General features: G+C 50.1%; 1 protein-coding gene across 2 annotated transcripts in view; it reads right to left on the bottom strand.

The window, feature by feature from the left end:
• Nucleotides 1-21,884, bottom strand: part of LOC140133881 (acid-sensing ion channel 1C-like) — a 129,966-nt gene that overhangs the window by 93,871 nt on the left and 14,211 nt on the right. For both annotated transcript variants that reach the window (XM_072154549.1, XM_072154548.1), the window contains exon 2: nucleotides 236-386. In XM_072154549.1, coding sequence (XP_072010650.1) covers nucleotides 236-386 — 151 coding nt within the window. The remainder of the gene's footprint in view (nucleotides 1-235; nucleotides 387-21,884) is intronic.

Raw genomic sequence — 21,884 nt, forward strand, 5'->3', positions numbered from 1 at the left:
GAACCCACACTGTGCTGCTTTACCCTTTTCTTATACTTTTGGTGCCCTAAAGATCCAAGGTCATCGTCATCTGTTCTCTTGGTGCCCTAAGGACACAATGTCAATGTCATGACCTCTTCTGGTCACCTACAGATACCACTAGGACCCACCACGGGTGCACGGTCGCTGTCATTGTCATGTACTTACCTTCCACCACACATAATGGTCTTTTATCACTGCACTGGATGTGACCTACCTGTATCCTCAAATACAGGGATGTACTCATCCTGCTGTATGTCCAGCATCAGCTCCAGTCCGTTCCCTGTCCCCCCCTTTAGTGTGTAGAGCAGTTCATATCCCTCCTTCCCGGAGTTGAATGTGTAGCACTTCCCGTTACTCGTGTACTCCTGCAACACACAAGACAAGGGTCAATGACATTGAGGGGACGGGGACTGGTGGGGCAGATGTCTGCCATGGCTAGGAAGGGGTTAAGCCTCTGGGATAATTATCTCATGATAATTGCTTTTCCTGAAGCATCATTATTGATGTGAGCAGAGAATGGGGGCCCCTGGGGGGGATCGGGTGCGGGGGACCGGAGGTGTCACATTCACTGCAGGACATTAGTGAAATATAAGACGAGAAGAGGATGAGAGGACTGCGGATACACGACATCTGCACCAAGACTGTATCACACCTGATAGGATTAGATACATAGGACTTTAATAGATATCAAGATACAACAGACAATGTCACGTGAGAAAGTGATGAAATAACAACATTTAGACCCAAAATATCTGATACCTAAAGAGGATGGAGAGGACCACCAGGGGCACATCCGCCATTTCCCCTCAGGTGTCACCAAAAATTGCAGTATCCTATATATTCCTTATTACAGTCCTTACAAGAGCCACGCGTCCCGATCCTGCAATTACAAGCAAATCTCCTGTTTGTAGTTTTTATTTTCTGTCGTCATAACTGCTGCGACTATTTCTGCACAATATGGCAACATCTTATTATCTCCAGCAGCCTCTGTGTCTGTGCCTGTGTCTCTCCTCTATCACTCAGAAGCATCAGCAGGAACATATAGGACATTATAGAGAAGTACTGACCTGTACTGATGGGAATAAAGCACTAGGGGTGAGATAGAAGCTTCTTATTATCTCCAGCAGCCTCTGTGCCTGTGTCTCTCCTCTATCACTCAGAAGCATCAGCAGGAACATATAGGACATTATAGAGAAGTACTGATATATACTGATGGGAATAAAGCACTAGGGGTGAGATAGAAGCTTCCTATTATCTCCAGCAGCCTCTGTGTCTGTGCCTGTGTCTCTCCTCTATCACTCAGAAGCATCAGCAGGAACATATAGGACATTATAGAGAAGTACTGATATGTACTGATGGGAATAAAGCACTAGGGGTGAGATAGAAGCTTCTTATTATCTCCAGCAGCCTCTGTGCCTGTGTCTCTCCTCTATCACTCAGAAGCATCAGCAGGAACATATAGGACATTATAGAGAAGTACTGATATATACTGATGGGAATAAAGCACTAGGGGTGAGATAGAAGCTTCCTATTATCTCCAGCAGCCTCTGTGTCTGTGCCTGTGTCTCTCCTCTATCACTCAGAAGCATCAGCAGGAACATATAGGACATTATAGAGAAGTACTGATATGTACTGATGGGAATAAAGCACTAGGGGTGAGATAGAAGCTTCTTATTATCTCCAGCAGCCTCTGTGCCTGTGTCTCTCCTCTATCACTCAGAAGCATCAGCAGGAACATATAGGACATTATAGAGAAGTACTGATATGTACTGATGGGAATAAAGCACTAGGGGTGAGATAGAAGCTTCTTATTATCTCCAGCAGCCTCTGTGTCTGTGCCTGTGTCTCTCCTCTATCACTCACAGTCATCAGCCGGATCATATAGGACATTATAGAGAAGTACTGATATATACTGATGGGAATAAAGCACTAGGGGTGAGATAGAAGCTTCTTATTATCTCCAGCAGCCTCTGTGTCTGTGCCTGTGTCTCTCCTCTATCACTCACAGTCATCAGCCGGATCATATAGGACATTATAGAGAAGTACTGATATATACTGATGGGAATAAAGCACTAGGGGTGAGATAGAAGCTTCTTATTATCTCCAGCAGCCTCTGTGTCTGTGCCTGTGTCTCTCCTCTATCACTCAGAAGCATCAGCAGGAACATATAGGACATTATAGAGAAGTACTGACCTATACTGATGGGAATAAAGCACTAGGGGTGAGATAGAAGCTTCTTATTATCTCCAGCAGCCTCTGTGCCTGTGTCTCTCCTCTATCACTCAGAAGCATCAACAGGAACATATAGGACATTATAGAGAAGTACTGATATGTACTGATGGGAATAAAGCACTAGGGGTGAGATAGAAGCTTCTTATTATCTCCAGCAGCCTCTGTGTCTGTGCCTGTGTCTCTCCTCTATCACTCACAGTCATCAGCCGGATCATATAGGACATTATAGAGAAGTACTGATATGTACTGATGGGAATAAAGCACTAGGGGTGAGATAGAAACTTCCTATTATCTCCAGCAGCCTCTGTGTCTGTGACTGTGTCTTTCCTCTATCACTCAGAAGCATCAGCAGGAACATATAGGACATTATAGAGAAGTACTGATATATACTGATGGGAATAAAGCACTAGGGGTGAGATAGAAGCTTCTTATTATCTCCAGCAGCCTCTGTGCCTGTGTCTCTCCTCTATCACCCAGAAGCATCAGCCGGATCATATAGGACATTATAGAGAAGTACTGATATGTACTAATGGGAATAAAGCACTAGGGGTGAGATAGAAGCTTCTTATTATCTCCAGCAGCCTCTGTGCCTGTGTCTCTCCTCTATCACCCAGAAGCATCAGCCGGATCATATAGGACATTATAGAGAAGTACTGATATGTACTGATGGGAATAAAGCACTATGGGTGAGATAGAAACTTCCTCTTATCTCCAGCAGCCTCTGTCTGTACCCATGTATCTCATCTATCACTCAGAAGCATCAGCAGGAACATATAGGACCTTATAGAGAAGTACTGATATGTACTGATGGGAATAAAGCACTAGGGGTGAGATAGAAGCTTCTTATTATCTCCAGCAGCCTCTGTGCCTGTGTCTCTCCTCTATCACCCAGAAGCATCAGCCGGATCATATAGGACATTATAGAGAAGTACCGATATGTACTGATGGGAATAAAGCACTATGGGTGAGATAGAAACTTCCTCTTATCTCCAGCAGCCTCTGTCTGTACCCATGTATCTCATCTATCACTCAGAAGCATCAGCAGGAACATATAGGACCTTATAGAGAAGTACTGATATGTACTGATGGGAATAAAGCACTTGGGGTGAGATAGAAACGTCCTATTATCTCCAGCAGCCTCTGTCTGTACCCATGTATCTCATCTATCACTCAGAAGCATCAGCAGGAACATATAGGACATTATAGAAAAGACCTATACTGGTAGGAATAAAACACGTTGGGAACGATAGTAACTTTCCATAATCTCCAACAGCCTCTGTATGGACTTGTGTCTCTCCTCCCCTACACATATAAGGAACAGCAGGAATATTTAGGACTTTACAGAGAATTACTTATCAGTACTGGTGGGAATAAAGCACTAGGGGTGAGATAGAAGCTTCCTATTATCCCCACCAGTCTCTCTCCTGTGCCTGTGTCTCTCCTCTATCACTCACAGTCATCAGCAGGATCATATAGGACATTATAGAGAAGTCCTGACCTGTACTGATGGGAATAAAGCACTAGGGGTGAGATAGAAGCTTCCTATTATCTCCACCAGTCTCTCTCCTCTGCCTGTGTCTTTCCTCTATCACTCACAGTCATCAGCAGGATCATATAGGACATTATAGAGAAGTACTGACCTGTACTGATGGTAATAAAGCACTTGGGGTGAGATAGAGCCTTCCTATTATCTCCAGCAGCCTCTGTCTGTGCCTGTGTCTCTACTCTATCACTCATAGTCATCAGAGGGATCATATAGGACATTATAGAGAAGTACTGATATGTACTAATGGGAATAAAGCACTAGGGGTGAGATAGAAACTTCCTCTTATCTCCAGCAGCCTCTGTCTGTACCCATGTATCTCATCTATCACTCAGAAGCATCAGCAGGATCATATAGGACATTATAGAGAAGTACTGATATGTACTGATGGGAATAAAGCACTAGGGGTGAGATAGAAACGTCCTATTATCTCCAGCAGCCTCTGTCTGTACCCATGTATCTCATCTATCACTCAGAAGCATCAGCAGGAACATATAGGACATTATAGAAAAGACCTATACTGGTAGGAATAAAACACGTTGGGAACGATAGTAACTTTCCATTATCTCCAACAGCCTCTGTATGGACTTGTGTCTCTCCTCCCCTACACATATAAGGAACAGCAGGAACATTTAGGACTTTATAGAGAATTACTTATCAGTACTGGTGGGAATAAAGCACTAGGGGTGAGATAGAAGCTTCCTATTATCTCCACCAGTCTCTCTCCTCTGCCTGTGTCTCTACTCTATCACTCACAGTCATCAGCCGGATCATATAGCACATTATAGAGAAGTACTGACCTATACTGGTAGGAATAAAGCACTAGGGGTGAGATAGAAGCTTCCTATTATCTCCACCAGTCTCTCTCCTGTGCCTGTGTCTCTATCACTCACAGTCATCAGCAGGATCATATAGGACATTATAGAGAAGTACTGACCTGTACTGATGGGAATAAAGCACTAGGGGTGAGATAGAAGCTTCCTATTATCCCCACCAGTCTCTCTCCTGTGCCTGTGTCTCTATCACTCACAGTCATCAGCAGGATCATATAGGACATAACATAGAATTACTTATCAGTACTGGTGGGGATAAAGCACTTGGGGTGAGATAGAAGCTTCCTATTACCTCCATCTGTCTCTCCCTCTCTTCTCTATACAGTTACATAGAAGTTACAATTTTTCAAGCCACATGGAGCAAAAGTCAGATAAGAAGGAAAAAAGAGAAGAACGGGGGAGGAGGAGCCTAAGAAGAAGGAAACCTCCCACTCTGATGTGACCGGGTCTCTGCCGCTCCTGCATCTCATTATATGCTAGTCTGAGGACCATCTACAGTTAACATCTCACATACTTGATTTACCAAAGAGGTGCCGCAGCAGCCGTGCAGAGTGGTTACAAAATTCCCCATCAAAATCTGCCATGAAATACTCCCCAACCCTGGAGGTGACGGCTGCTGTGTCCTCCCTGAGCTGGGGGCTCTGTGTCTGAGGGTCTCAGTACATGCTGCTGGAGGGGCAGCGCCTGTGGTGGACCCGCCCTGTCCATGGAGCCGGCCTGAGCATTCTTTGCTCTTCTACTTTGCCCGGACTGATTGGAGATCTTGGATCTTCTACATCTACAAAGGAGGCAGCGCTTGTCAGACAGAGATGTGGAGACGCTGCCGTGTGCCAGGTGATTAAATAAACCAACATTCTTCACTACTCGTGGGGGTCCTGCTACCTTTGTGTTTGGAGTTACATTTTGGGGATCCCTGCAGCCAGAAGCTACTAGTTACTTGGACCCTTTCCTTGAGAGATAGAAGATTATGCGAAACTTACTGATGCTTTCTATCGCTTTATATTGTATGATAGCAGTGCTTATACTAGACTGAGGACTGACTGGTGGCAGTGATTATACTAGACTGAGGACTGACTGGTGGCAGTGATTATACTAGACTGAGGACTGACTGGTGGCAGTGCTTATACTAGACTGAGGACTGACTGGTGGCAGTGATTATACTAGACTGAGGACTGACTGGTGGCAGTGATTATACTAGACTGAGGACTGACTGGTGGCAGTGATTATACTAGACTGAGGACTGACTGGTGGCAGTGATTATACTAGACTGAGTACTGACTGGTGGCAGTGATTATACTAGACTGAGGACTGACTGGTGGCAGTGATTATACTAGACTGAGTACTGACTGGTGGCAGTGATTATACTAGACTGAAGACTGACTGTTGGCAGTGATTTATACTAGACTGAGGACTGACTGGCGGCAGTGATTACACTAGACTGAGGAATGACTGGTGGCAGTAATTATACTAGACTGAGGACTGACTGGTGGTAGTGATTATACTAGACTGAGGACTGACTGGTGGCAGTGATTACACTAGACTGAGGAATGACTGGTGGCAGTGATTATACTAGACTGAGTACTGACTGGTGGCAGTGATTATACTAGACTGAGGACTGACTGGTTATAGTGATTACACTAGACTGAGGACTGACTGGTGGTAGTGATTATACTAGACTGAGTACTGACTGGTGGGAGTGATTATAATAGACTAAGGACTGACTGGTGGCAGTGATTATACTAGACTGAGGACTGACTGGTGGCAGTTATTATACTAGACTGAGGACTGAATGGTGGTAGTGATTATACTAGACTGAGGACTGACTGGTGGTACTGATTATACTAGACTGAGGACTGACTGGTGGCAGTGATTATACTAGACTGAGGACTGATTGGTGGCAGTGATTACACTAGACTGAGGAGTGACTGGTGGCAGTGATTATACTAGACTGAGGACTGACTGGTGGTAGTGATTATACTAGACTGAGTACTGACTGGTGTCATTTATTATACTAGACTGAGGACTGACTGGTGGTAGTGACTATACTAGACTGAGGACTGACTGGTGTCAGTTATTATACTAGACTGAGGACTGACTGGTGGTAGTGATTATACTAGACTGAGTACTGACTGGTGGTAGGGATTATTCTAGACTGAGGACTGACTGGTGGCAGTGATTATATTAGACTGAGGACTGACTGGTGGCAATGATTATACTAGACTGAGTACTGACTGGTGTCAGTTATTATACTATACTGAGGACTGACTGGTGGTAGTGATTATACTAGACTGAGGACTGACTGGTGGCAGTGATTATACTAGACTGAGGACTGACTGGTGGTACTGATTATACTAGACTGAGTACTGACTGGTGTCAGTTATTATACTAGACTGAGGACTGACTGGTGGTAGTGATTATGCTAGACTGAGGACTGACTGGTGGTAGTGATTATACTAGACTGAGTACTGACTGGTGGTAGAGATTATACTAGACTGAGGACTGACTGGTGGCAGTGATTATACTAGACCGAGGACTGACTGGTGGCAATGATTATACTAGACTGAGGACTGACTGGTGGCAGTGATTATACTAGACTAAGGACTGACTGGTGGCAGTGATTATACTAGACTGAGGACTGACTGGTATCAGTGATTATACTAGACTGAGGACTGACTGGTATCAGTGATTATACTAGACTGAGGACTGACTGGTGGCAGTGATTATACTAGACTGATGACTGACTGGTGGCAGTGATTATACTAGACTGAGGACTGACAGGTGGCAGTGATTACACTAGACTGAGGACTGACTGGTGGCAGTGATTATACTAGACTGAGGACTGACTGGTGTTGGTTATTATACTAGACTGAGGACTGACTGGTGGCAGTGATTATACTAGACTGAGGACTGACTGGTGTCAGTTATTATACTAGACTGAGGACTAACTGGTGGACGTGATTATACTAGACTGAGGACTGACTGGTGGTGGTGATTATACTAGACTGAGGACTGACTGGTGGCAGTGATTATACTAGACTTAGGACTGACTGGTAACAGTTATTATACTAGACTGAGGACTGACTGGTGGCAGTGATTATACTAGACTGAGTACTGACTGGTGGGAGTGATTATAATAGACTAAGGACTGACTGGTGGCAGTGATTATACTAGACTGAGGACTGACTGGTGGCAGTTATTATACTAGACTGAGGACTGACTGGTGGTAGTGATTATACTAGACTGAGGACTGACTGGTGGTAGTGATTATACTAGACTGAGTACTGACTGGTGGTAGGGATTATTCTAGACTGAGGACTGACTGGTGGCAGTGATTATATTAGACTGAGGACTGACTGGTGGCAATGATTATACTAGACTGAGTACTGACTGGTGTCAGTTATTATACTATACTGAGGACTGACTGGTGGTAGTGATTATACTAGACTGAGGACTGACTGGTGGCAGTGATTATACTAGACTGAGGACTGACTGGTGGTACTGATTATACTAGACTGAGTACTGACTGGTGTCAGTTATTATACTAGACTGAGGACTGACTGGTGGTAGTGATTATGCTAGACTGAGGACTGACTGGTGGTAGTGATTATACTAGACTGAGTACTGACTGGTGGTAGAGATTATACTAGACTGAGGACTGACTGGTGGCAGTGATTATACTAGACCGAGGACTGACTGGTGGCAATGATTATACTAGACTGAGGACTGACTGGTGGCAGTGATTATACTAGACTAAGGACTGACTGGTGGCAGTGATTATACTAGACTGAGGACTGACTGGTATCAGTGATTATACTAGACTGAGGACTGACTGGTATCAGTGATTATACTAGACTGAGGACTGACTGGTGGCAGTGATTATACTAGACTGATGACTGACTGGTGGCAGTGATTATACTAGACTGAGGACTGACAGGTGGCAGTGATTACACTAGACTGAGGACTGACTGGTGGCAGTGATTATACTAGACTGAGGACTGACTGGTGTTGGTTATTATACTAGACTGAGGACTGACTGGTGGCAGTGATTATACTAGACTGAGGACTGACTGGTGTCAGTTATTATACTAGACTGAGGACTGACTGGTGGACGTGATTATACTAGACTGAGGACTGACTGGTGGTGGTGATTATACTAGACTGAGGACTGACTGGTGGCAGTGATTATACTAGACTTAGGACTGACTGGTAACAGTTATTATACTAGACTGAGGACTGACTGGTGGCAGTGATTATACTAGACTGAGTACTGACTGGTGGGAGTGATTATAATAGACTAAGGACTGACTGGTGGCAGTGATTATACTAGACTGAGGACTGACTGGTGGCAGTTATTATACTAGACTGAGGACTGACTGGTGGTAGTGATTATACTAGACTGAGGACTGACTGGTGGTAGTGATTATACTAGACTGAGTACTGACTGGTGTCAGTTATTATACTAGATTGAGGAGTGACTGGTGGCAGTGATTATACTAGACTGAGGACTGACTGGTGGTAGTGATTATACTAGACTGAGGACTGACTGGTGTCATTTATTATACTAGACTGAGGACTGACTGGTGATAGTGATTATACTAGACTGAGGACTGACTGGTGTCAGTGATTATACTAGACTGAGGACTGACTGGTGGTAGTGATTATACTAGACTGAGTACTGACTGGTGGTAGGGATTATGCTAGACTGAGGACTGACTGGTGGCAGTGATTATATTAGACTGAGGACTGACTGGTGGCAGTGATTAAACTAGACTGAGGACTGACTGGTGGCAGTGATTATACTAGACTGAGGACTGACTGGTGGCAGTGATTATACTAGACTGAGGACTGACTGGTGGCAGTGATTACACTAGACTGAGGACTGACTGGTGTCGGTTATTATACTAGACTGAGGACTGACTGGTGGTAGTGATTATACTAGACTGAGTACTGACTGGTGTCAGTTATTATACTAGACTAATAACTGTATAGCCAGAGCCTCCAATGTATGGCCAGAGCCTCCAATGTATGGTCAGAGCCTTCAATGTATGGCCAGAGCCTCCAGTGTATAGCCAGTGCCTCAAATGTATGGCCAGAGCTTCCAGTGTATGGCTAGAGCCTCCAATGTATGGCCAGAACCTCCAGTGTATGGCCAGAACCTCCAGTGTATGGCCAGAACCTCCAGTGTATAGCCAGAGCCTCCAATGTATTGCCAGAGCCTCCAGTGTATAGCCAGAGCCCCCAGTGTATAGCCAGAGCCTCCGGTGTATAGCCAGAGCCTCCAATGTATGGACAGAGCCTCCAGTGTTTAGCCAGACCTTCCAATGTATGGCCAGAGCCTCCAGTGTGTGGCCAGAGCCTCCAATGTATGGCCAGAGCCTCCAGTGTATGGCCAGAGCCTCCAGTGTATAGCCAGAGCCTCCAATGTATGGCCAGAGCCTCCAATGTATGGCCAGAGCCTCCAGTGTATAGCCAGAGCCTCCAATGTATGGCCAGAGCCTCCAGTGTATGGCCAGAGCCTCCAGTGGCTCTCTACCTGGAGGCACCAAGGCTGGAGGGCATGAGGGCCGCACGTGAGTGACACGGGGTTACTGGATGTATCTTCCATGCTGGCAGGGAGAAGCCTCCGGTGTAAAGCCAGAGCCTCCATTGTATAGCCAGAGCCTCCAGTGTATAGCCAGAGCCTCCAATGTATGGCCAGAGCCTCCAATGTATGGTCAGAGCCTTCAATGTATGGCCAGAGCCTCCAGTGTATAGCCAGTGCCTCAAATGTATGGCCAGAGCTTCCAGTGTATGGCTAGAGCCTCCAATGTATGGCCAGAACCTCCAGTGTATGGCCAGAACCTCCAGTGTATGGCCAGAACCTCCAGTGTATAGCCAGAGCCTCCAATGTATGGCCAGAGCCTCCAGTGTATAGCCAGAGCCCCCAGTGTATAGCCAGAGCCTCCAATGTATGGCCAGAGCCTCCGGTGTATAGCCAGAGCCTCCAATGTATGGACAGAGCCTCCAGTGTTTAGCCAGACCTTCCAATGTATGGCCAGAGCCTCCAGTGTGTGGCCAGAGCCTCCAATGTATGGCCAGAGCCTCCAGTGTATGGCCAGAGCCTCCAATGTATGGCCAGAGCCTCCAGTGTATGGCCAGAGCCTCCAGTGTATGGCCAGATCCTCTGGTGTATAGCTAGAGCCTCCAGTGTATAGCCAGAGCCTCCGGTGTATGGCCAGAGCCTCCAGTGTATAGTCAGAGCCTCCAGTGTATAGTCAGAGCCTCCAGTGTATGGCCAGAGCCTCCAGTGTACAGTCACAGCCTCCAGTGTATGGCCAGAGCCTCCAGTGTATGGCCAGAGCCTCCAGTGTATAGCCAGAGCCTCCAGTGTATGGCCAGAGCCTCCAGTGTATAGCCAGAGCCTCCAGTGTATATTCAGAGCCTCCAGTGTATCGCCATAGCCTCCAGTGCATGGCCAGAGCCTCCAGTGTATGGCCAGAGCCTCCAGTGTATAGCCAGAGCCTCCAGTGTATAGCCAGAGCCTCCAATGTATATTCAGAGCCTTCAATGTATGGCCAGAGCCTCCAGTGTATAGCCAGAGCCTCCATTGTATAGCCAGAGCCTCCAGTGTATAGCCAGAGCCTCCAATGTATGGCCAGAGCCTCCAATGTATGGTCAGAGCCTTCAATGTATGGCCAGAGCCTCCAGTGTATAGCCAGTGCCTCAAATGTATGGCCAGAGCTTCCAGTGTATGGCTAGAGCCTCCAATGTATGGCCAGAACCTCCAGTGTATGGCCAGAACCTCCAGTGTATGGCCAGAACCTCCAGTGTATAGCCAGAGCCTCCAATGTATGGCCAGAACCTCCAGTGTATAGCCAGAGCCCCCAGTGTATAGCCAGAGCCTCCAATGTATGGCCAGAGCCTCCGGTGTATAGCCAGAGCCTCCAATGTATGGACAGAGCCTCCAGTGTTTAGCCAGACCTTCCAATGTATGGCCAGAGCCTCCAGTGTGTGGCCAGAGCCTCCAGTGTATAGTCAGAGCCTCCAGTGTATAGTCAGAGCCTCCAGTGTATGGCCAGAGCCTCCGGTGTATGGCCAGAGCCTCCAGTGTATAGTCAGAGCCTCCAGTGTATAGTCAGAGCCTCCAGTGTATGGCCAGAGCCTCCAGTGTACAGTCACAGCCTCCAGTGTAAGGCCAGAGCCTCCAGTGTATGGCCAGAGCCTTCAGTGTATGGCCAGAGCCTCCAGTGTATAGCCAGAGCCTCCAGTGTATGGCCAGAGCCTCCAGTGTATGGCCAGAGCCTCCAGTGTATAGCCAGAGCCTCCAGTGTATATTCAGAGCCTCCAGTGTATCGCCATAGCCTCCAGTGTATGGCCAGAGCCTCCAGTGTATGGCCAGAGCCTCCAGTGTATAGCCAGAGCCTCCAGTGTATAGCCAGAGCCTCCAATGTATGGTCAGAGCCTTCAATGTATGGCCAGAGCCTCCAGTGTATAGCCAGTGCCTCAAATGTATGGCCAGAGCTTCCAGTGTATGGCTAGAGCCTCCAATGTATGGCCAGAACCTCCAGTGTATGGCCGGAACCTCCAGTGTATGGCCAGAACCTCCAGTGTATAGCCAGAGCCTCCAATGTATGGCCAGAGCCTCCAGTGTATAGCCAGAGCCCCCAGTGTATAGCCAGAGCCTTTAATGTATGGCCAGAGCCTCCAGTGTATAGCCAGAGCCTCCAATGTATGGACAGAGCCTCCAGTGTTTAGCCAGACCTTCCAATGTATGGCCAGAGCCTCCAGTGTATGGCCAGAGCCTCCAGTGTATGGCCAGAGCCTCCAGTGTATGGCCAGAGCCTCCAGTGTATAGCCAGAGCCTCCGGTGTATGGCCAGAGCCTCCAGTGTATAGTCAGAGCCTCCAGTGTATAGTCAGAGCCTCCAGTGTATGGCCAGAGCCTCCAGTGTACAGTCACAGCCTCCAGTGTACGGCCAGAGCCTCCAGTGTATGGCCAGAGCCTCCAGTGTATAGCCAGAGCCTCCAGTGTATGGCCAGAGCCTCCAGTGTATAGCCAGAGCCTCCAGTGTATATTCAGAGCCTCCAGTGTATCGCCATAGCCTCCAGTGTATGGCCAGAGCCTCCAGTGTATGGCCAGAGCCTCCAGTGTATGGCCAGAGCCTCCAGTGTATAGCCAGAGCCTCCAGTGTATATTCAGAGCCTCCAGTGTATCGCCATAGCCTCCAGTGTATGGCCAGAGCCTCCAGTGTATGGCCAGAGCCTCCAGTGTATGGCCAGAGCCTCCAGTGTATGGCCAGAGCCTCCAGTGTATAGCCAGAGCCTCCAGTGTATAGCCAGAGCCTCCAGTGTATAGCCAGAGCCGGACAGGCGAGGATTGTGTTGAATGTTTTATGTGATACTGCTGGTTTCTGGAATAAATGCCCCGTTTCATCCTGAATCCGGCCGTCCATGAGAGCTTTGTCACTGCCGACCCCCCAAGCTTGAGCTGAACCCCTACAATATTATAAACTTTCCTTTATGGCCGAGATTTACATGCGAAGAGAAGAAGCAATGAAGATTATGACATATATAACAGATCTGTGACCCCTGGGGGCATCTGCAGCCTCAGTCCAGGCCGGGGACGTCCGAGGTGAAGGGAGGTCATCGAGGAGAACGGCCGCCCCCCCCCCCCTCCCCCGGCCACAGACATTACAGATCATCCTGCAGATTATCACATCAGGAAGGATCAGTGACCCGCGATGCCTTGTCCCAGGACTCAGGGAAATCAGCATTCAAATTATCCGAGAAACATGCAAACCGTAATACAATCACATGGAGTCTGGAGGTGATGGGTAGAGGTGTAGTGCCAGTCTGGAGGTGATGAGCAGTGGTGTAGTGCCAGTCTGGAGGTGATGGGTAGTGGTGTAGTGCCAGTCTGGAGGTGATGAGCAGTGGTGTAGTGCCAGTCTGGAGGTGATGGGCAGTGGTGTAGTGCCAGTCTGGATGTGATGGGTAGTGGTGTAGTGCCAGTCTGGAGGTGATGGGCAGTGGTGTAGTGCCAGTCTGGAGGTGATGGGCAGTGGTGTACTACCAGTCTGAAGGTGATGGGTAGTGGTGTAGTGCCAGTCTGGAGGTGATGGGTAGTGGTGTAGTACCAGTCTGGAGGTGATGGGTAGTGGTGTAGTGCCAGTCTGGAGGTGATGGGTAGTGGTGTAGTGCCAGTCTGGAGGTGATGGGTAGTGGTGTAGTACCAGTCTGGAGGTGATGGGCAGTGGTGTAGTGCCAGTCTGGAGGTGATGGGTAGTGGTGTAGTGCCAGTCTGGAGGTGATGGGTAGTGGTGTAGTGCCAGTCTGGAGGTGATGGGTAGTGGTGTAGTGCCAGTCTGGAGGTGATGGGTAGTGGTGTAGTACCAGTCTGGAGGTGATGGGTAGTGGTGTAGTGCCAGTCTGGAGGTGATGGGTAGTGGTGTAGCACCAGTCTGGAGGTGATGGGCAGTGGTGTAGCACCAGTCTGGGGGTGATGGATGGTGGTGTAGTACCAGTCTGTAGGTGATGGGTAGTGGTGTAGTGCCAGTCTGTAGGTGATGGGTAGTGGTGTAGTGCCAGTCTGGAGGTGATGGGTAGTGGTGTAGTGTCAGTCTGGAGGTGATGGGTAGTGGTGTAGTGTCAGTCTGGAGGTGATGGGTAGTGGTGTAGTACCAGTCTGGAGGTGATGGGTAGTGGTGTAGTACCAGTCTGGGAGGTGATGGGTAGTGGTGTAGTACCAGTCTGGAGGTGATGGGTAGTGGTGTTGCACCAGTCTGGAGGTGATGAGCAGTGGTGTAGTACCAGTCTGGGGGTGATGGTTAGTGGTGTTGCACCAGTCTGGAGGTGATGAGCAGTGGTGTAGTACCAGTCTGGAGGTGATGGATAGTGGTGTAGTGCCAGTCTGGAGGTGATGGGTAGTGGTGTAGTGCCAGGCTGGGGGTGATGGATAGTGGTGTAGTACCAGTCTGGAGGTGATGGGTAGTGGTGTTGCACCAGTCTGGAGGTGATGAGCAGTGGTGTAGTACCAGTCTGGAGGTGATGGATAGTGGTGTAGTGCCAGTCTGGAGGTGATGGGTAGTGGTGTAGTGCCAGGCTGGGGGTGATGGATAGTGGTGTAGTACCAGGCTGGGGGTGATGGGTAGTGGTGTAGTACCAGTCTGAGGGTGATGGGTAGTGGTGTAGTACCAGTCTGGAGGTGATGGGTAGTGGTGTAGCACCAGTCTGGAGGTGATGGGTAGTGGTGTAGTACCAGTCAGAAGGTGATAAGTAGTGGTGTAGTACCAGTCTGGACGTGATGGGCAGTGGTGTAGTGCCAGTCAGGAGGTGATGGGCAGTGGTGTAGCACCAGTCTGGAGGTGATGGGTAGTGGTGTAGCACCAGTCTGGAGGTGATGGATATTGGTGTAGCACCAGTCTGGAGGTGACGGGCAGTGGTGTAGTGCCAGTCTGGAGGTGATGGGTAGTGGTGTAGTACCAGTCTGGGAGGTGATGGGTAGTGGTGTAGTACCAGTCTGGAGGTGATGGGTAGTGGTGTTGCACCAGTCTGGAGGTGATGAGCAGTGGTGTAGTACCAGTCTGGGGGTGATGGTTAGTGGTGTTGCACCAGTCTGGAGGTGATGAGCAGTGGTGTAGTACCAGTCTGGAGGTGATGGATAGTGGTGTAGTGCCAGTCTGGAGGTGATGGGTAGTGGTGTAGTGCCAGGCTGGGGGTGATGGATAGTGGTGTAGTACCAGTCTGGAGGTGATGGGTAGTGGTGTTGCACCAGTCTGGAGGTGATGAGCAGTGGTGTAGTACCAGTCTGGAGGTGATGGATAGTGGTGTAGTGCCAGTCTGGAGGTGATGGGTAGTGGTGTAGTGCCAGGCTGGGGGTGATGGATAGTGGTGTAGTACCAGGCTGGGGGTGATGGGTAGTGGTGTAGTACCAGTCTGAGGGTGATGGGTAGTGGTGTAGTACCAGTCTGGAGGTGATGGGTAGTGGTGTAGCACCAGTCTGGAGGTGATGGGTAGTGGTGTAGTACCAGTCAGAAGGTGATAAGTAGTGGTGTAGTACCAGTCTGGACGTGATGGGCAGTGGTGTAGTGCCAGTCAGGAGGTGATGGGCAGTGGTGTAGCACCAGTCTGGAGGTGATGGGTAGTGGTGTAGCACCAGTCTGGAGGTGATGGATATTGGTGTAGCACCAGTCTGGAGGTGACGGGCAGTGGTGTAGTGCCAGTCTGGAGGTGATGGGTAGTGGTGTAGTACCAGCCTGGAGGTGATGGATGGTGGTGTAGTGCCAGTCTGGAGGTGATGGATGGTTGTGTAGCACCAGTCTGGAGGTGATGGGTAGTGGTGTAGCACCAGTCTGGAGGTGATAGGTAGTTGTGTAGTACCAGTCTGGAGGTGATGGGTAGTGGTGTAGCACCAGTCTGGAGGTGATGGATGGTGGTGTAGCACCAGTCTGGAGGTGATGGGTAGTGGTGTAGTACCAGTCTGGAGGTGATAGGTAGTTGTGTAGTACCAGTCTGGAGGTGATGGGTAGTGGTGTAGCACCAGTCTGGAGGTGATGGATGGTGGTGTAGCACCAGTCTGGAGGTGATGGGTAGTGGTGTAGTACCAGTCTGGAGGTGATAGGTAGTTGTGTAGTACCAGTCTGGAGGTGATGGGTAGTGGTGTAGTACCAGTCTGGGGGTGATGGGTGGTGGTGTAGTACCAGTCTGGAGGTGATGGGTAGTGGTGTAGTGCCAGTCTGGGGGTGATGGGTGGTGGTGTAGTACCAGTCTGGAGGTGATGGGTAGTGGTGTAGTGCCAGTCTGGAGGTGATGGGTGGTGGTGTAGTACCAGTCTGGAGGTGATGGGTAGTGGTGTAGTGCCAGTCTGGAGGTGATGGGTAGTGGTGTAGTACCAGTCTGGAGGTGACGGGCAGTGGTGTAGTGCCAGTCTGGAGGTGATGGGTAGTGGTGTAGTACCAGCCTGGAGGTGATGGATGGTGGTGTAGTGCCAGTCTGGAGGTGATGGATGGTTGTGTAGCACCAGTCTGGAGGTGATGGGTAGTGGTGTAGCACCAGTCTGGAGGTGATAGGTAGTTGTGTAGTACCAGTCTGGAGGTGATGGGTAGTGGTGTAGCACCAGTCTGGAGGTGATGGATGGTGGTGTAGCACCAGTCTGGAGGTGATGGGTAGTGGTGTAGTACCAGTCTGGAGGTGATAGGTAGTTGTGTAGTACCAGTCTGGAGGTGATGGGTAGTGGTGTAGCACCAGTCTGGAGGTGATGGATGGTGGTGTAGCACCAGTCTGGAGGTGATGGGTAGTGGTGTAGTACCAGTCTGGAGGTGATAGGTAGTTGTGTAGTACCAGTCTGGAGGTGATGGGTAGTGGTGTAGTACCAGTCTGGGGGTGATGGGTGGTGGTGTAGTACCAGTCTGGAGGTGATGGGTAGTGGTGTAGTGCCAGTCTGGGGGTGATGGGTGGTGGTGTAGTACCAGTCTGGAGGTGATGGGTAGTGGTGTAGTGCCAGTCTGGAGGTGATGGGTGGTGGTGTAGTACCAGTCTGGAGGTGATGGGTAGTGGTGTAGTGCCAGTCTGGAGGTGATGGGTAGTGGTGTAGTACCAGTCTGGAGGTGATGGGTAGTGGTGTAGTACCAGTCTGGAGGTGATGGGCGGTATTGTAGTGCCAGTCTGGAGGTGATGGGTAGTGGTGTAGTTCCAGTCTGGAGGTGATGGGTAGTGTTGTAGTGCCAGTCTAGAGGTGATGGGTAGTGGTGTAGTGCCAGTCTGGAGGTGATGGGTAGTGGTGTAGTGCCAGTCTGGAGGTGATGGGTAGTGGTGTAGTGCCAGCCTGGAGGTGATGGGTAGTGGTGTAGTTCCAGTCTGGAGGTGATGGATGGTGGTGTAGTACCAGTCTGGAGGTGATGGATGGTGGTGTAGTACCAGTCTGGAGGTGATGGGTAGTGGTGTAGTGTCAGTCTGGAGGTGATGGGTAGTGGTGTAGTACCAGCCTGGAGGTGATGGGTAGTGGTGTAGTACCAGTCTGGAGGTGATGGGTAGTGGTGTAGCACCAGTCTGGAGGTGATGAGCAGTGGTGTAGTACCAGTCTGGGGGTGATGGTTAGTGGTGTAGTACCAGTCTGGAGGTGATGGATAGTGGTGTAGTGCCAGTCTGGAGGTGATGGGTAGTGGTGTAGTACCAGGCTGGGGGTGATGGGTAGTGGTGTAGTACCAGTCTGAGGGTGATGGGTAGTGGTGTAGTACCAGTCTGAGGGTGATGGGTAGTGGTGTAGTACCAGTCTGGAGGTGATGAGTAGTGGTGTAGCACCAGTCTGGAGGTGATGGGTAGTGGTGTAGTACCAGTCTGGAGGTGATGGGTAGTGGTGTAGTGCCAGTCTGGAGGTGATGGGTAGTGGTGTAGTACCAGTCTGGAGGTGATGGGTAGTGGTGTAGTACCAGTCTGGAGGTGATGAGTAGTGGTGTAGCACCAGTCTGGAGGTGATGGGTAGTGGTGTAGTACCAGTCTGGAGGTGATGGGTAGTGGTGTAGTACCAGCCTGGAGGTGATGGGTAGTGGTGTAGTTCCAGTCTGGAGGTGATGGATGGTGGTGTAGTACCAGTCTGGAGGTGATAGATGGTGGTGTAGTACCAGTCTGGAGGTGATGGGTAGTGGTGTAGTACCAGTCTGGAGGTGATGGGTAGTGGTGTAGTACCAGTGTGGAGGTGATGGGTAGTGGTGTAGCACCAGTCTGGAGGTGATGAGCAGTGGTGTAGTACCAGTCTGGGGGTGATGGTTAGTGGTGTAGTACCAGTCTGGAGGTGATGGATAGTGGTGTAGTGCCAGTCTGGAGGTGTTGGGTAGTGGTGTAGTACCAGTCTGAGGGTGATGGGTAGTGGTGTAGTACCAGTCTGAGGGTGATGGGTAGTGGTGTAGTACCAGTCTGGAGGTGATGGGTAGTGGTGTACTACCAGTCTGGAGGTGATGGGTAGTGGTGTAGTACCAGTCTGGAGGTGATGGGTAGTGGTGTAGTACCAGTCTGGAGGTGATGGGTAGTGGTGTACTACCAGTCTGGAGGTGATGGGTAGTGGTGTAGCACCAGTCTGGAGGTGATGGGTAGTGGTGTAGTACCAGTCTGGAGGTGATGGGTAGTGGTGTAGTACCAGTCTGGAGGTGATGGGCAGTGGTGTAACACCAGTCTGGAGGTGATGGGTAGTGGTGTAGTACCAGCCTGGAGGTGATGGTTAGTGGTGTAGTACCAGTCTGGAGGTGATGAGCAGTGGTGTAGTACCAGTCTGGGGGTGATGGTTAGTGGTGTTGTACCAGTCTGGAGGTGATGGATAGTGGTGTAGTGCCAGTCTGGAGGTGATGGGTAGTGGTGTAGTACCAGGCTGGGGGTGATGGGTAGTGGTGTAGTACCAGTCTGAGGGTGATGGGTAGTGGTGTAGTACCAGTCTGGAGGTGATGGGTAGTGGTGTAGTACCAGTCTGGAGGTGATGGGTAGTGGTGTAGTACCAGTCTGGAGGTGATGGGTAGTGGTGTAGCACCAGTCTGGAGGTGATGGGTAGTGGTGTAGTACCAGTCTGGAGGTGATGGGTAGTGGTGTAGTGCCAGTCTGGAGGTGATGGGTAGTGGTGTAGTACCAGTCTGGAGGTGATGGGTAGTGGTGTAGCACCAGTCTGGAGGTGATGGGTAGTGGTGTAGTACCAGTCTGGAGGTGATGGGTAGTGGTGTAGCACCAGTCTGGAGGTGATGAGCAGTGGTGTAGTACCAGTCTGGGGGTGATGGTTAGTGGTGTAGTACCAGTCTGGAGGTGATGGATAGTGGTGTAGTGCCAGTCTGGAGGTGTTGGGTAGTGGTGTAGTACCAGGCTGGGGGTGATGGGTAGTGGTGTAGTACCAGTCTGAGGGTGATGGGTAGTGGTGTAGTACCAGTCTGGAGGTGATGGGTAGTGGTGTAGTACCAGTCTGGAGGTGATGGGCAGTGGTGTAGTGCCAGTCTGGAGGTGATGGGTAGTGGTGTATTGCCAGTCTGGAGGTGATGGGTAGTGGTGTAGTACCAGTCTGGAGGTGATGGGTAGTGGTGTAGTACCAGTCTGGAGGTGATGGGTAGTGGTGTAGTACCAGTCTGGAGGTGATGGGTAGTGGTGTAGTACCAGTCTGGAGGTGATGGGTAGTGGTGTAGTGCCAGTCTGGAGGTGATGGGTGGTGGTGTAGTACCAGTCTGGAGGTGATGGGCAGTGGTGTAGTGCCAGTCAGGAGGTGATGGGCAGTGGTGTAGCACCAGTCTGGAGGTGATGGGTAGTGGTGTAGCACCAGTCTGGAGGTGATGGATATTGGTGTAGCACCAGTCTGGAGGTGATGGGTAGTGGTGTAGCACCAGTCTGGAGGTGATGGGTAGTGGTGTAGTGCCAGTCTGGAGGTGATGGATAGTGGTGTAGTGCCAGTCTGGAGGTGATGGGTAGTGGTGTAGTACCAGCCTGGAGGTGATGGATGGTGGTGTAGTGCCAGTCTGGAGGTGATGGATGGTGGTGTAGCACCAGTCTGGAGGTGATGGGTAGTGGTGTAGTACCAGTCTGGAGGTGATGGGTAGTGGTGTAGTGCCAGTCTGGAGGTGATGGGTAGTGGTGTAGTGCCAGTCTGGAGGTGATGCGCAGTGATGTAGTATTAGTCTGGAGGTGATGGGTAGTGGTGTAGAGTCAGTCTGGAGGTGATGGGTAGTGGTGTAGTACCAGTCTGGAGGTGATGGGCAGTTGTGTAGTACCAGTCTGGAGGTGATGGGTAGTGTTGTAGTGCCAGTCTAGAGGTGATGGGTAGTGGTGTAGTACCAGTCTGAAGGTGATGGGTGGTGGTGTAGTACCAGTCTGGAGGTGATGGGTAGTGGTGTAGTGCCAGTCTGGAGGTGATGGGTAGTGTTGTAGTGCCAGTCTGGAGGTGATGGTCAGTGGTGTAGCACCAGTCTGGAGGTGATGGTTAGTGGTGTAGTAACAGTCTGGAGGTGATAGGTAGTTGTGTAGTACCAGTCTGGAGGTGATGGGTATTGGTGTAGTACCAGTCTGGAGGTGATGGGTGGTGGTGTAGTACCAGTCTGGAGGTGATGGGCAGTGGTGTAGCACCAGTCTGGAGGTGATGGGTGGTGGTGTAATACCAGTCTGGAGGTGATGGGTAGTGGTGTAGTGCCAGTCTGGAGGTGATGGGTAGTGGTGTAGTGCCAGTCTGGAGGTGATGGGTAGTGGTGTAGCACCAGTCTGGAGGTGATGGGTAGTGGTGTAGTACCAGTCTGGAGGTGATGGGTAGTGGTGTAGTGCCAGTCTGGAGGTGATGGGCAGTGGTGTAGTGCCAGTCTGGAGGTGATGGGCAGTGGTGTAGTGCCAGTCTGGAGGTGATGGGTAGTGGTGTAGTACCAGTCTGGAGGTGATGGGTAGTGGTGTAGCACCAGTCTGGAGGTGATGGGTAGTGGTGTAGTACCAGTCTGGAGGTGATGGGTAGTGGTGTAGTGCCAGTCTGGAGGTGATGGGTAGTGGTGTAGTACCAGTCTGGAGGTGATGGGTAGTGTTGTAGTGCCAGTCTAGAAGTGATGAGTAGTGGTGTAGTACCAGTCTGGAGGTGATGGGTAGTGGTGTAGTACCAGTCTGGAGGTGATGGGTAGTGGTGTAGTGCCAGTCTGGAGGTGATGGGTAGTGTTGTAGTGCCAGTCTGGAGGTGATGGGTAGTGGTGTAGTGCACGTCTGGAGGTGATGGGTAGTGGTGTAGTACCAGTCTGGAGGTGATAGGTAGTTGTGTAGTACCAGTCTGGAGGTGATGGGTATTGGTGTAGTACCAGTCTGGAGGTGATGGGTGGTGGTGTAGTACCAGTCTGGAGGTGATGGGTAGTGGTGTAGTACCAGTCTGGAGGTGATGGGTAGTGGTGTAGCACCAGTCTGGTGGTGATGGGTAGAGGTGTAGCACCAGTCTGGAGGTGATGGGTAGTGGTGTAGTGCCAGTCTGGAGGTGATGGGTAGTGGTGTAGTACTAGGCTGGGGGTGATGAGCAGTTGTGTAGTACCAGTCTGGAGGTGATGAGCAGTGGTGTAGTACCAGTCTGGGGGTGATGGTTAGTGGTGTAGTACCAGTCTGGAGGTGATGGATAGTGGTGTAGTGCCAGTCTGGAGGTGATGGGTAGTGGTGTAGTACTAGGCTGGGGGTGATGGGTAGTGGTGTAGTACCAGTCTGAGGGTGATGGGTAGTGGTGTAGTACCAGTCTGGAGGTGATGGGTAGTGGTGTAGCACCAGTCTGGAGGTGATGGGTAGTGGTGTAGTACCAGTCTGGAG

The sequence above is a fragment of the Engystomops pustulosus genome, chromosome 5 (assembly GCF_040894005.1).
Source record: "Engystomops pustulosus chromosome 5, aEngPut4.maternal, whole genome shotgun sequence".
Taxonomy (NCBI): domain Eukaryota; kingdom Metazoa; phylum Chordata; class Amphibia; order Anura; family Leptodactylidae; genus Engystomops; species Engystomops pustulosus.